Source organism: Ambystoma mexicanum, chromosome 8 (assembly GCF_040938575.1).
Source record: "Ambystoma mexicanum isolate Mex_15411 chromosome 8, UKY_AmexF1_1, whole genome shotgun sequence".
NCBI lineage: Eukaryota > Metazoa > Chordata > Amphibia > Caudata > Ambystomatidae > Ambystoma > Ambystoma mexicanum.
In genome coordinates this window covers 987,122,959-987,139,327 of record NC_090929.1, presented here as the reverse complement: position 1 = coordinate 987,139,327, position 16,369 = coordinate 987,122,959, and the positions used below count along the sequence as shown (strand labels likewise).

At 47.5% G+C, this 16,369-nt stretch overlaps 1 protein-coding gene across 2 annotated transcripts in view; it reads left to right on the top strand.

Annotated features, from left to right (window-relative positions):
* PDPN (podoplanin) overlaps nucleotides 1-16,369 on the top strand; it is a 299,528-nt gene that overhangs the window by 188,756 nt on the left and 94,403 nt on the right. The window contains exons 3-4 of one of the 2 annotated variants that reach the window (XM_069610900.1): nucleotides 7,705-7,819; nucleotides 11,159-11,270. In XM_069610900.1, the coding sequence (XP_069467001.1) occupies nucleotides 7,705-7,819; nucleotides 11,159-11,270 (227 nt within the window). The remainder of the gene's footprint in view (nucleotides 1-7,704; nucleotides 7,820-11,158; nucleotides 11,271-16,369) is intronic. The other variant, XM_069610901.1, reaches the window with a different exon arrangement.

Genomic DNA, 16,369 nt, shown 5'->3' with positions numbered 1-16,369 from the left:
GGACCTGGAGGTGGAGCGCTGGGCGTATACGTTCCAGGACCCTCATCTGGTTGTTGGTTAGGCGGACCCGGCACCCCTTGGCATCCGCTGCCTTCAAGAGGCACCGGGCCTTGTTGAGGGTCCTGGACCTGAAGTCCTCCCAGCGCTTCCGGATGTGTTGAATGTCACGGACTGCCACCCCTCCACGTTGATGGCAGTCACGATGTCCATCCAGATCCTCTTCCGTCCTTCATTGTCGGCGCGCGAACTTCCAAAGAGGGCATCATACTGTCCCAGGACTTGCTCCACCAGGGTACCAACTTCATTGGCACTGAAGCTGGTATCCCTCTGCCTCTCTGGCTGGGGGTTGCCAGTGGTGCCACATGGTGTTGTGTCCGACATGGCACCCCAGAGGCAGGTGTGGGTGGGCAACTGGGTCCTGGGGCTGGACTGTGGAGCGATGGTATACCAGTCGGGAGTCTTCTGTTCCAGCAGGGGTGGTCACAGCAACTGCACCCCTGCAGATGGCTGATGTGCAGGTACCAAACAGCAGGACATGTGGGCAGCAGGCAGGCAGGCAGCAGCTGATGGCAGGTGGGAGCGTGCTCTGGGCTCTGGGGGGCAGGTAAATGGCCTTCTGGGCAGAGCGTTGTCTTCCGTGTGTTGTTGCGTGGCCAGCTTGATACGGAGTGATTTGGCACGTGAAAAAACTGCACGTCTGCATGTAATTCAAGGAAAGGCCCTTAGCGCATAAGCGCGTCTGTGACGTGACGCGCAAGGGCATTTCCCTCAACACGGGTGCATGTTGAGTGTACATGTGCAAAAACTGCACGTCCGGGTGTCACTGCGTGCAATTGGAGGAAAGGGCCTTAGCGCGTACGTGCGTAAGTGACGTTGCACGTGTGGGCTGGCTTAAAAGGTATGTGTAGGATGCCATTTTCTTTTACGTGTTTTTTGTGGAGAGCGAGCAGGTGATTCTTGTACTTCTTGTCGGTTCACACGCGATAACTTCACAACAGTTCCAGTTCGTTCTCCCTGTTCAATTCTTATTTTGGTGGGGGTGTTGTTTTTCTCGTTCTTTTTCCAGGCAGACGGTGAGTCGCGCATGTATTTTCCAACTGTGGTTGCCCCCGTGTGTCGCGTACCCATTCAAAGGTCATTGTAGGCTGTGTGTACCACGCGTACGCTTATTTTTGTGTTTCTGGGTGCCACAGCGTAGTGCGGGTTCATTTGTCCATGCACGTGGTCTACCAGGGGTTGCGTGCATGTTAAATATTGTTTTCAGGGTGCCTGTGAGTTGTGTGACCCGTCATCTTCCCCCAGGGCTCACAGACAGCCTTGCTAGAGCACTAGGGTACGAATTCCATCAAGGACCCTACCCCTTTCACCCCAGTTGCCCAGGACAATTGTTTACTGCAACTCCCATACGCACAACAACATCAGTGCCATGGTTGGGAGGTGACCAAGCAGTAACGGAGGCAAAGGTGGCCAACCTCAAAGAGGTGGGTGCGGTAGGGGACATGGCCAGGATGTGCAGGGTGGCCCAAGAGGCCAGTGTGTGGAGGACCAATCAGGGACACCTATGCCCCCCCCACAATGGTTCGGGGAGATGTAGCTGACACCATCCCAGCTCAGCCCTTGTTAAACCGGCCCATATTGTCAACAGAACCGGCACAGGATGACTCCCAGGCTGACTTCTGTGTCACCAAGTCTAAGCCACGTGTGGTGGTGAAAGTTGCTGTCACCAGGCCACGTGGATCTGGGGCAGCAATGTCATCTGCTGCCCCAAGTAGCCAGGGTGAGTAGACTGCAGGGGCAGCTGCAGCTCAATCCACCCCAGCTCTGAGTGTCCCAGCCGGGACAGTGTCAGTCCGATTCCATCACACCGAGGTTGGTCCTGCCAACATCACCCAGCAGCCAATGCCTGCAGTGAGACCTTTGGTCATCGTGCATTTGGCAACTTCCAGTGCCCAGTCCACCTGCGCTTCTGCCCCTACCAACCAGAGTGGTGTAAGCCACTCAGGGTCCGCACCACCTTCCAAGAGGAAGAAGGGTGCTCTTGCAGTACAGGCTGGGACCCCAGAAACGGCTACCCACGCCGGCACATCAAGAAAGCCTAGTTTCAATGATGCAGAACTAGATGCACTTGTGGGCTATGTGTCGGCCCATGGCCGCGAAATGGTGGTGACTGCAGGGTGCAAGACTACGACTGCTCAACGTAGGGCCCACTCGCAGACCATCGCGGACCACATTAGTTACCTTGGATTTGTGAAGCGCACAGCTAATGATTGCTCTAAGCACTGGAATGACCTGAAACGCAGAGCAAAGAACAAGCTGGCTTCAAATCATGCCTCTACTCTGGTGACTGGCGGTGGGTCTCCACCAGAGGAGGAAAAACTCACTGAACATGAGTCTGTCGCTGGAGCATTCATCACAGAGGATCAGATCCAAGGCGTGGGAGACCTACCAGATCTTGAAGCAATGTCCGGTGAGTAACCATGCATGTGTGTGCAATCCATGTGTATGTTGCTTGGGTGATGTCTTCTGATTGAGTGCCAGGTAAGGCTGTCTAGTCATGACTGCTATGGGTCACCCATGTTGTCCCTCAAAACCATTCCCCGGCCTTGTGTTTCCGTTTCACAGTATCCCTTCTGACCATAGTTCACTTTTTGCACATGATTAATCCACGGGGCCTTTAGCTGTCCTCTTGCCACAACATTGTTCATACTGTTTTCCTCTTCATTCAGCCTGATTGATGAAATGATTAGCATATTTACCAGGCATTTTTGTGGCCTACTGTCCCAAATGTGACATACTTCTGTCATAGATTACACCACACAATGGCCCACATTTCTTGACTTATTAGGGGAAAGATTTCTACAATCAGGCGGATTGAGTAATGTGCACCTACACATGGCGTGCACACTATCATTTTGGGGCCCTGTTTGAATGTTGAACATGACAATTGTATCCTCTCATGTCGAAGTGACCAACCATTGATGTATCCATATGCCTGCCATCATTGCATCAGTGAACACTGGCTTTGTTGCAGCGTGTGGCACATGTGTGTTTTCTCACTCTTTTTTACATGTTTTATTTCATTATGTCCATCTCACATGGATGGGTGACAGTACTGATTTGCTACCATCCGGGTGTCCTTGTCAAATCTGCCATGGCTATGGTAGGTGCCGTCTGTGTGCTGGCATGTGTCATGTATGTGGATTGTCCAGGCTAATGTTTGATGCCAGTGCTATCCAGCATGCAGCACATGTGTTGGTTTTCCATCTTGCAGTCATCAGTGTGTGCTTTTTGCCTCCCCTTCCAACTCATTGACAGTGCATGCATGCCAGAGTTATTGTCATGTGGGACATGTGTCATTTATTTACTGGATCTCTGCCTCGTCATGCCTATGTGTATGTGCTATGGTGCTCGTGCCTGTTTCCATTTGTTATCTTTCATGTTTTTGCAGATGATGAGGCACTTGATGCTGTTGAGGAGGAGGAGATGGGGCAGACCCAGGAGGACTCACAGCCACAACCAGGCACCAGTGGAGGATGTGGGGTGGTGGTGGGTGAAAACCCATTACTCCTACAGACCATACTGTCCACGGGTGTCTCTGGGTACACCTCCGGAGACCTCTATGAATCAGGTGCTGAATCGGACATTGAGACATATGTGCCGTCGCAGGAGAGTGTTTCTGGCAGGGATGCTGTTCTGTCCAACCCACCTGCACCGGGGGTAGACCCCTCTATGGGGCATTCAGTGTTGGAAAGTCCTCCTGTGGCGGTTACAGATGCAGGGTCACACTCCACAATGTTTGCTCCTGTTCCTGGGCCAGCAGATCAAGGAGGAATGCAGTTCTGCAGCCGCAGACAGTGCCAGCACAGCAAGGTGCACATCACCCTGCCCCAAACAGGTGTGGTGCCAGCCAATGCAGTGGCCGTGCGCCACCAGACAATACTTTGTGGGAGAACTCCATGTACACTATAGCAGCACAACAGGGGGCATTGTATGAAATAATGGCTCAGGCAATGGATAGGGTGGCCACTTCCATTCTCTCCCTGAAAGGCAGATGGAGCTCCAGCAGCAGGCAACAGAGTCCATTTGCCACTCACACAGGGAGGACATGTTGGCGTCCGACAGGGAGAGACGGGCTGGACTGGAGACTCTGTGCACAGCCATATCTGTAGAGTCACAGGCCCACAGGGAAGCCCTGAGGTTAGAACACAACTCCCTCAGAAATACTCTGGTTGAACTTGAGGTGTCCCGGAGTACAAGGTCAGAACAGCAGCTGGAGCAGCTGACACGCACACTCTCAGCTGAGCTCCAGGCAACCCATCAGGAGATCCGGGCATCACGCGAGGCCATGCACGCAGATATGCGTGCTACCCGTGAGGTGCTGCATGGGGATCTCCGTACCATCATCCTGCAGAACCAAAACTTTCAGACTTGCATGCTTGCTGCCATGGAGAAACATGCCAGGGCTTTGAGTGGTCTGCCTCCCATATCACGGCCACCTTCTGATGTACCACCAGAGGGTGATGACAGCGATGGCAGTTCTCCCACTGTAGCGTAGCCGTGCAGGCCATGAGCTCATGAAGGTATTTTTGTTTTTTCCCAACATCCACGCATGTGGGTGTTGGGGTGCCCCCTGCACTCTGTCCCTCCTGGGTGGCCTCCCCTCCCTGGTCCACACATGGCCATTTTTGATATATATATTTTTTTAAACAGTGTGGTGCTTTGTGTGGCTCCTGTAGGCATCCACTGTGTATTCCAGCTGGGCACATGCCAGCTTGTCCTGTATTTGGTTAGATGCTTGGGTTCCTGAGACAAACACCCCTCCTGCTTCCCCTTTCCATGGGCTTGCAAAGGGTGTGACCAAGTGACAGTAACTTACACAGTGACATTGGGCTCCCATAAATTGTGTGGACAGTCTTTAGTCAAAACAGTGTATACATCCCTAATGGGTATTGTTGTAGTAATCTCCACTGCATGGTGGATTTATGTATGGTTCTACATCCATGATTCTTTCCTTAGATACATGTACCTTCTTCATGTCTTAACAAGCCTGTCTACTTGGCAGATGCAGTTCATGTTGTATGCAGTACACTGAAACATGTGCCTACCACCAACACTCTGCAGTTGGAAGGGGTCGATGTGCTGCCTTAGTGAGGTTGCGACACTTGCACTACTTTGATTTTTAATTCTCATATATTGCCACTGTTTGAACATATATTGATGTTTTCTCTTGCTGGTAAGTATTTGTTCATGTGTGTTGTTTTTTTTATTCATTATTGAGAGCAAATTGTCTGTGGCCTGTTTCCATTTGGGACAGTGCACTTTGTGACACTTGTGTTATGTGTTGTGCATTAATGTGTTTGCTTTCACATTGCATGCCATGCCATGGTGTGTTGGTGTGGTGTTGGGTGACATGCCACTATTTTGATGTGGTATTTTGCAAGGGGGTAGTCCTTCATGCTGCATGAATTTGTGCCTTTTTGTGACACGGCATTGTGTGTCTTTGAGTAGATAGGGATGCACACAATGCAGCACTTCAAGGTGAACAATCTCAGGCTGGTATGGTTGTGACAGTTGACTGTCCCTTTTGTCATCATCATTGATTGTGAGCTGGTATGTGCCAGGCCTGTGTGCACTCCGCAGGGGTGGGATTTTAGGTGAAGTAATTTGCCACAAGCTGGGTCCGGGCTGCCTCACCACATGCCCTTTCACCTCCCATGCTCAGCGGCCGTGCATGTGGTTGTGGGGGCCCCACCATGCCCACTGGCACGCCGTGCCAGGTTGCAACGTTATGCAGGACACATGCTGCCACTATGATCCTGCACACTACTGGGGGCGCATATAGCAGCTGCCCACCAGAGCGGTCAAGGGAGCAAAAGCGTGACTTGAGCACTCCGAATGTGCGCTCCACTATGCCCCGGGTTGCAATATGGGCTGTGTTGTATCTTACCTCGGGTGGTGTGGTGGGGTTCCGAATTGGCGTCATCATGTAGGTGCTCAGAGGGTAGGCACTGTCCCCTGGGGAGGTGATAATGGTTGTCTTTAGTGGGGTTTTCCCATTTCTCAGTTTCTGACATGCATGCATGTGCAGAGGCATTTATACTCACCAATTAGCCATGTGTCGCCATGCCAGCCAGCTTCCAGGTCCCGGTTTAGGGGTGACATTCTGAATATGAAACTATCATGGCTGGATCCTGGATAGTTGGCATATACTGAGGTGATGATTCCCGTGGCATCACATACAACCTGCACATTGATGGAATGCCAGTGCTTGCGGTTCCGATAGGTATGCTCAGTGGCCCTGGGCGGACGTAGAGCCACATGGGTGCAATCAATGGCACCTAGGACTTTGGGGAAGTGTGCCACCCCGTAAAAAATGCTGGACAACAGCCTGCCTTTCTGCTGGTGTTCTGGGCATGTATATGTGCCTGCGGACTGAGGGGCGTGCAGTCATGATGGCCAACACCTGGTGTAGGCAGCGTGACTGCGTGGCCTGTGACACACCCCCCACTATGGCACTTGTCGGCTGAAATGAACCAGTAGCCAAGAAGTGCAGTACATTGAGCACCTTTTTCAAGGGGCTCAGTGCTTGCGAGCACAGGGTGGGTGATGTGAGGTCATCCTCCCACTCCCTCCCCAGGTCTAGGATTATGTGTGGTGGAAACCTGTACCTCCCATACACCTGGTCATCAGGCATCCCAAAAAGGCTGGTCCTGGGTAAAAGAATGCGGGCCTGGCTATCCTCCTCCTCCTGCGGTGTCCCACGACCACTGCTGCAAGGAACGGTATATTCATCGTAGCATCTGAGCTTGTTTGTTGTTTGCGCGCACTTTTATGCTGCGCGGGGCCGCTTATGCCTGCTTCCTGCTAGCGTACGTGTTTCCGGATTAGCGCAGCTTTTTTGGCGCATGCCTTTCCCCTGTTCGATTCCACTCATACTTGTTGTTAGCGCGCGTTTGGGCGTTGCAAGCATTTACCTCCTGTACTTCCCCCGTAACACCCACATTTTCACGCGTTGTTCCCCATTCCGCGTGTTACGCCCCGTGTTACGCCCACTTTTCTTGTGTGCGATACACTTTGTGCGCTCTCCCTGTGCGCGTAGCGCACGCTGTTTAGTGACGTGTGCATCCGCGTGCACCACCCACGAATTTGGTGCACATCCCAGCTTTTACTAAGACAGCGCATTCCATGAATTGATCAACGGCGGCGTGCGCGGCTTTGGCACGCGTGCGCTGCGATTTTCACACTTGTGCTCCCCTTTTCAGCGCACATTTATTCCATGAATTACCCCGATAATTCGTTTCAATTTAAATTGATTCAGTTATTTCTATTTTGATTGATTAATAGACCTTCTGTGCATCCCTGTGTGTTTCTGTCCCGAAAGGAGAGGGAGGCTGTAGCGAATCAATATTGTTAAATTGGGGGTCCAAGAATCAGAAAAAGAACTTAATCAAAGGAAAATTGAGTACGTCTGGTTTGGGGTGAGGGGAAAATTCCCATGAATTAGATGTCGCCCAATTAAAATATCCTACATGTCAAAGACACATTCAACGAATATCCTCTGGTCTGTACCATGGGGTTATTACAGTACAAATGTTTTATATTGGATACAATGAGGTCTCTATTTTAATGGCAATATGAACTGTACTATTCTAAGAAATACCTGGTGATATTTAATGTATTTTTGTTTTACTTTATGTGCACAAGCTACCACTGACAGAAGAGAGTGTGACAGAAGAACTGACTACTAAAAGTGATGCCTTAACAAGCCCGGAAGCTGAAAACACCACTAACGGCAGCGTTGTCATAGAAGACCCTGACGGTATGATAGCTTAATCCAACATCAATTGTAGGCGTAATGGTGACATTTTGTGAGAAATCTCATTTGTTTGCTCATGTCATGGAAGTAAATACAGCAGCAATCATAGGTGTTCACCCAACTAGAGCAAGCAAAGAGCCATCTTTTTCCATTTGTATGCCTTTGATCACCATAGTGTTAGCATAATCCATATCATTATAAAAGGCTATGGATTTATGTGGCACAGGGAACACTTTCACATTTTCACCACTAGAGGGCAGTGCAGTTACTCATTCACATATAAAATCCTTTCACTATAGCATCACACCATTCACTTCCCCAGTAGCCTTCCTGCACTATTTGTTCAACAGTGTGTTCCATCATGTGCAGAGACCCACACAAATGTCACCATGGCATTAACTCTTCCACAAGCTAGATGCATGGATGGCGTGCACCAGGCATCACTATGGGTTGGGGCAAGGTCACCTGCAAAACTGTCCCTTGCCTTCGGTGTCAGAGCTTCAGGCTTCTTGGTAGGATTGGCGTGTGGAGCACGACAAGCGTGTCTGATGCAGGTGAAGCAGTGCAAACCCGGCATCATTATGGGCTCGGTGTGGGCGGGGGACCATGAAGGTGTCTGTGGCCTCAGTCCAAGAATTAGAGGCAACGTAGGTGTTGAGCATGACACACAAACATTAACATTTTACAAGGTCTCATCCAGACCCTCACTCTACAAAGTCCAACCTAAAAACTTTGCAAGTCCACATTCCCCTCCCCCTATAAAACCCAACTCTAGCCCCTTTGCACACAGCCACAAAGGCCTGTGCCATTCCACTCTGCCACGTTTCATGCAAACGTCTTCCACAAAGACCCATTCAGACCTATTCAGTAAAACTCCACCTAGAGCTTCCATTACAAGACCACATTCAGACACACTCTGCAAAGGTCTATGCTGACCCAGTGCCAACAGATACAAACAACCCATGATTGTCTCATTAAAAACCTTTCCTATGAGCTATATGAGCACGTGCTACTCCTGGTATAGCTGGTATTAACGTATTTAAAGAGCGCGTGGACACAATAGCTGATCTCATGGGCCAAAAGAACAACTAAAAAAGCTGGAGAGCATGATTCTGGGCTGGTTGGTAAAAGAGACGGCGCCGAGGCGCTTCTGCAATACCAAGTGATTCTGGTTAAAATGTAAGAGAGGGTCCAAGAGAGAGGACCAGAACTGAGAATGAATGACCTATTAGCTTTGGCCTGTGAAATCAAGGCCTACAGTTACTACCACTGGCACTTGCTTGAACCTGTGACCCTGGTTCAGGAATTGCAAAGGTAGTGCCAAACCGAAAGTAAAGAGGCCTTTACTGGACCCTGTTTTCTTTCAGCAGTAATTCCCCCCCACCCTGTGCCCTCCCCTAGCCCCTCAGCAGCATTCTATTGGCTGCAAATGGGCCGTTGGATGAATAATGGGCTGAAACTCCTGTTCCCACATGCACCACATCAGTGGTGCCACCATGACGTTTAATGAACACTTTTATAGAATGTGGAGACTCCCTGGATAGAAGTAAATGAACAAAGGCTAAGCCTTCGGTGTGGGTGTGGACTGCACACCCTGAGATACACCCTAAGTGGTTTATCCAGGTAAGAGGAAAGAGTTACCACACTTTCGAGCACACAATGAACACATGCGGGAAAGAGCAGCTTCATTAGTAACGTCACATTTATTTATTGCATTTAATTACAGTGCACATAACCCGTAGGTATCTAGGCGCTAGTTTCATTGTGGAAGGGCAGGTTATTTACAACACACTTTTTTAATTTTAATTTTTTTTATCTTCTTCCATGCGCGGGTGCGGGATTCGAACCTGTGTTTGCTTAGCGTGGTTTTGCTTCCAAGACCCACACATTTCCACAGAGCTATCCTCCTGTTCTCTTCTCTCTCTCTCCTATATGTTGTATGTTCTGTGGCCTGATATTTATGAAACCATTATCGAACTGTGGATTTAGCATTGACTAACTATGCACTATTGATGACATTTTTGATCAATTAATGGTGTGACACATTTTTTATGTTATTCTTGGATAATCAAGATGATTCACGTACGCCCTGAAGAAGGACTTAAAACAGTCCGAAATGCATTGGCGAAGGATGCATCTGCCTATGATTTTTCTAATACAATTTTGGAATAGATTTAGCACAAGCTGTTATGAATTAAATCTACTTGCTCTACTTGGATCAAATCTGAATGACTTTTCATTTGTAATGAACTAACCATTTGTAACCACTTAGTGGATCTCAGGGTGTGCAGCCCACACCGAAGGCTGATTAGCCTTTGTCCTTCATGTCTAACCATTTTGTGTGCCTAAAACAGAGGCACCTGCATTGGGTTTGCACCCCACTTACATGTGTAAGAATACTTTAATCTTCTCCAATTCAAGACGAAAAGATCAACTACTATAAGGCAGTGCCCACACACCGTTTGGTATTCTAGCCTCCCTCGATAGTCAGCATGTGGCCTTCCACAGGGGCTCCCATCTTCTACTCTGCTGTAAGTCTGTCAAAGTCATCATGTGCAAGTGGATGCACAAAGAGCATAAATGCACTGATTATCTTGGAAAGACCATGTCCATCTCTCGCCACGCTTCCCATCTGCGAAGCAGGAACGTGGGTTCTATGTGATTTGCTCGAAAAGAATCCATCAAATTCTTTTTGGGGGGTAGATTTTGGTGCAATTATATGCAGGGGAGACCCCCAGCTGCTTCCCCCACATTAGTTATTAACCTAAACCCACTCCCACATATATTTAGAGCAAAATTCGTTGAAATAAATTCGATAAAATCGAATTTGATTATTTCTCCTGCAGCAAAACATCCCTATTCCGAGACGTGCAGTCCATTCTGAAATGCCAGACACCATGATGGGTTCCACTCCCTAGCCACAAGGAGAGGCTCCTCTTGAAGCGTCTTAAAATAGGGCCAGCAAATAGATTGTCCATCTCCTTCCACCCTCCCCCCCTCTTTTCGCAACAGCCCCAGTGGTATTTATATAATTTCTGTCATTCCAATCCCTCTCTCTATGACAACAACCATACCCCTCTTCTGGCAAGTTTGGTGATTGTCCTGCCATCTACTCCACACCTTACCGCGCCATATACTCCTCGCCCCCTCCTTCACAGAAGCATCCAGCCCTCTGCCTTTTACACCAACATGACCAATTCTGCATTACCATTAGTATAGTTTAGTTCAAGATGCAAGCAATCTGGGTGACAAGGGTGCAGGACATGTATGACGCGGGACACAGAATGGGATTGGCTGACATGGTCAGGCGTCATGTAATGGCCTGTGCTTGCCCTTTCACAGGATCCCTGAACTCGGCTGTTCTGTTTGGAATAATAGTCGGAATTTTAGTCGCTGTGGGGATTATCAGCACCATCATCATCATCGTCGTGAAGAAGATGTCTGGCAGGTACTCGTAAGTAAACATCTCCTGATATTGCTATGCACGGTTTGTGGGATACTTCAGTGGAGCTGGGGTCTGGTTTACTTGGGTTCTGGAGAACTGGTACAGTTGGAGCTTCTCTGACAAGATATATTGTGTTATGGCAGGTAAATCATGCCATCCTCTACATCTGTAAGTCTGGCTCCTCCTTGGGAAGACTACGTATGTCCTCTCCGTTAAGGATTGCATAGTTTCCCTTCTGCCGACACCATCACCTGAATTACCACACAACTGATATAGTGGTATAGCCTTGGGGAGCCCTTATGCTTTCTGTAGCCATACGGATATATCTTCTTCCCCTATGTGTAACCCTTTCTTGATGCCCAAAGGTCTACAGAGGTGACTCTTGTCCTTGAGGGAGAGCTATTGGTGCAGATAGTCTGCTGGGCACTCCTTCTGTGTACAGTCACTTGTGGGCATGGATTCTGATGCTCAAGATATCATGCACAGTAAATGATGGAGAAGCATTCTGTGGCACAGTTACTGAAGGGTGGGCTGCATGTGGTCCAGCAATGATGGGCACTCCTTATGGCTGGATGGAACACAAGACCTGCTGGAAAGTCATTCTGAGGAAAGAGTTACATCCCGCAATTCCGTGCCTGTGCCACAGGAAGCCATGGAAATCTTCTCTGGCACAGAGGTCTTCCTCTAATCCGTAATACCAGTGCTTGGGCAGGCTTTTTAAGGTAGACCTGATTTTGCTTGTGATATCAAAAATGTCCTTATCTACTCTCATTGTCAAAGGACAAGAGCCTATGTTTAGTGTACTCACCTCTTAAAAGGTGCTGCCGGTCACGAGTGGCCTCCATATGTACAAAAGAAGTACACCACTGGGAGCCCTCGCACTGGGGTGAGGCAATCATATATGATGCTGGAAAATACTGGTCTTGAGCCCCCTCCTGAAATGGGTTCGAGATGAGCCTGGGCACAGGCCAACTATTCAGTATCTCCAGTAGCCTTGGGAAGGAAGCGTCTCCATCTTTAAAACAGTCCTAAAATGTGTAACAGATGACAGGCCAGTATCAAGTGAAACACGTGATAGCTTTGTTTAAGAGGACTAAATGTGCATATTAAATATTGCGGACCATTTCTGCCCATGGCTCTATTTATAATGCACCCTTCTATTCACGTTACCAAGTTCATCGCTGCTAACAATGGACAGCAGAAAAGGCGGGGGAATTCTTCCTACCATCCATCCGGCATCATCATCATTGTGTCCGCATAGCGGACTAAAGGCATATAGATTTTAAAAAGAAAAACATGCTCTCGCCACCACTCCAACTGAGGGCACCAAGAATACATAACAATTTCACTTAGTGGTCTACACACGAAACAAGTACTAATCCAAGTATCCTGGCTGTAAATACCAAATATCTGAGAGAGAGAGAGAGAGAGAGAGAGAGAGAGAGAGAGAGAGAGAGAGAGAGAGAGAGAGAGTGTGTGTGTGTGTGTGTGTGACCATCTCTGTGGGGACTTTGGCATCAAGATAATCACACACCATCTCTGTGGGGACTTTAACATCAAGATAATCACACACCATCTCTGTGGGGACTTTAGCATCAAGATAATCACACACCATCTCTGTGGGGACTTTAAAGTTATTATAAACACACACCAGTTCTGTGGGGACTTTACCATAAATAGCACATACCATCGTTGTGGGGACCTTGATATCAGTATCACAAAATACAATCCCTGCTGGGACTTCACCAACATCAAACACCATGTGTATTAGTACTTTATCATAATGTTAATCACACACCAACTCTATGTGGACTTTAACAACAGTATTATAAAACAACATAGGAATGCTGTCTTTAATACGATTATTCATACAAACCATCTCTGTGAGGACCTGAAATCAGTATCATGGCAGACAATCTCTATTGGGACTTCAACATCACCAATGTCAAACACCATTTTAATGGGGACTGTAACATATTTGTCATCACACCAATCATAGAGAGATGTGTTTTGGTGGACAAGATGGTGACTGTGAAATAATGAAACCGGTATTCAAATCTCTGCTTCTATACCTGACCACATTGTGTGATCCTGAGCCATTCACCTAATATTTTGGTTCCCCAGTTCTCCTTTCCGACATACTTGGAGTGTTTTATAATATAGTCTCATGCCAAATTTAGTACATTTTTAGTGAGGTTCTTATTGAAAAAACACCACCATTACAATCCATCTATTGTGTATACCTACGGTGTGGGTAGGTACTCATATATAGAAATAGAATTGTGCAAGTTACAAAGATGCCTATGAAACAAACATGTTGCTATTTGCATAGGGATACATTACATTCCAAATAAGAATATTTAAGTCCTCACAAGGATGGTAACACGCGTTCAGGTCCCCACAGAGATGGTACCGGACACGCGATTAAAAATTAGCATTTTTGCAGATTTGAAGCTGGATCCTATATTAGGAATTTTTTCTGAATATATTTTTGCTGTTAGCATATTTTTAAAACATTGGGAAAGGTTAGTCCCCACAAGGCTGGTTTCCACACATAGTCCCCACAAGGTAGGTAAAACGTGTATGTGTGTGTGTGTGTGTGTGTGTGTGTGTGTATATATATATATATATATATATATATATATATATATATATATATATATATATATATATATATATATATATATATGATGGCTGCAAGAGAAGGTGTTAAGGCCAACACTGGCATGTACAGCATGCCAATGTCTTAGAGCAGTAGCAATAGTGGTAACTGGGCACTGCAACATGTGTGTGTTTTTACAGTGCCAATACTGGCATTCTTGGTCACAGCCAACATGAGTGTGTTGTTACAGTGGCAATGCTGGCATTATAGGGCACAGCTAACATGTGTGTGTTGTTTGAGCGGCAATACGGGCACAGACAACCCAGCAATAACTTCTTACATTGGCATTGCTGGCATGGTTGGGCACAGCACCATTGCTGTGCTGTCACAACTACAATACTGTCGTTATTGGAGGCAGCCAACATTAGTTTTCTCTTACAATGGCAATACCAGTACATATTGGCACATCCAGCATGATAACATCTTGCTATAGCTGAAATAATGCCATTATTGGCCGCCGTAACATGGCAGTGTTCTTACAGTTGACATACTGGATTATTGTGAACAGCAACATGACTCTGTATGTACAGATGTCATGCTAGCATTATTGCATGCAGCTATCACAGGTTTGCTCTTACAGTTGCAATACTGGTACAGAGCCATCATGACAATGTGTTCTTACAGTCGCATTACTGACATTATTGGGCACAGCAGCATGGTTGTATTCTTCCATTTGCAATACTAGAATCATTGTGTACAGCCAGCATGAGTGTTTTACAGTGACAATACTCGCCTATATTGTAGTGAAAAGCATCATAATGGTCCTGCCTACTATTGCTGGTTTGGTTCCAACTGTACGCAGGAGTGAGCTGGCTATTTCCATGTTTTACCCTACAAAGCCGATTGTACATTGTAGAGCTTTATACAGTATTGTTCACAAAAACATACTGAAAATGCATAATTTGAACTCATATTTTAAAAGAATTCTTGATGTATCTCAAAACCTCCTTTGGTAGTTTTGAGTTCCATTTCTTTGCTTGGCCTCTCACGCTCAGAGGGGAATCTTTACGCCCCTCGAGGAAAAGGGGTGCCACTGGTTATCTCAGACTGGCAGTCGCAAAGTCCGGGCCCTATTACAATATGTATGTTAGCCAACTGCCCCCACATGATCTGCAAGAGTGTAAATGGTAGCGATTACACAGTCGGCGACCAGATGGAATGCAGTGCCTCTTAAAATTGCATAGGGATCCCCTGATCTACTAAGTGGAAGAATAGTCCTTTTCCATAGAAATGGCGACAGTCATTCCTAGGCAGGAACTATAAAATGTATAAGCTAAGAAGGGGATCAGCAAAATCTGATATTCTATGACGCGGAGGGGCAGCATGAATGAACATTCATGTGAGTGGGTGCTTATACATATGGTGTGTGAAGTGGCATCCTGACAGGCAGCACCACTGCTTCTGAGCATGCTCAATGCAGATCTGGAAGGCTAGAAAGGCAGGCTTGAATGGCCCTGGAATTGCTCAGAGGGAAGACTACACCTCTATGAGGCGGCATGAGATGTTCCTATGATGCGTCCCTCACTCACAGCGCAGCGCCGCAATGCCGGCCCCTACTGACGCACTAGCCCAGCGTTCTGTCACTGCTCAAGACTGATTTCTACCATCCAGCTTCTGCTCATGGTCGATGGGTAAGTGCCTTTGGGGGGACTTGGTAATTGACTTGAAAGATTGGGTGTCTAGTACAGTGCACATTGGCAGACCTCCCAGTTACAATGCTGGTGTCCCTGAGTAGTGAATTCATAGCGTTTGCTACGAACCACCCCATTGCCATCTCCTTTTGAAAAGAATAACATGTAAGACTCTACAGCTTTAAATAATCTCAACCAAAATGCAACGGAAATTCCTCGCACTTGCACAATTTAAACAATTTGAACAAATCCTGAAGTAAACCACATTCTTGGTGTTACGCACAAGGGCCGGTCCATGGAAATGCAACAGGGAGTACCCCCTCAACCACACCTAACCAACCCATCTCCTGCACCCCTCCACCAGCCCTGCATAACAATTAACCCATTTCTTTTGACCACTTCGATGTAACTTCAATAGTCCCAAATCCAAACCAAAACCAGAACCTTCCATTTCACCACAGTACATTGCAATTGAAAACTCTAATGCAAAGTTTGTGAAGGAACATCACAATGTTAGTGATGAAGTCGTTTGCATTGCTATGGATGTGCTTCCCCTAAGGTTGTAGGTGTGTCACTGCTCTCTACGCGTAACCTCCGTGCCCCAGTCCACTTTCGCTGGCTGCTTCTGCCTTTTGCTGGTGGAATCTTCAGCGATCACTTGCTCTCCCTTTGTCACCATGGGCAATCCAGAGTCATTACATCCCACACCTCATCTTCCTTAGTTCTAGATCTGGGATGGCCCCAGCGATACTTGATGTTGTTGTTCTAGACATAGGTGGTGACCAAGAGCAAGCTTCTCCTTTTTGGTAGGGTGA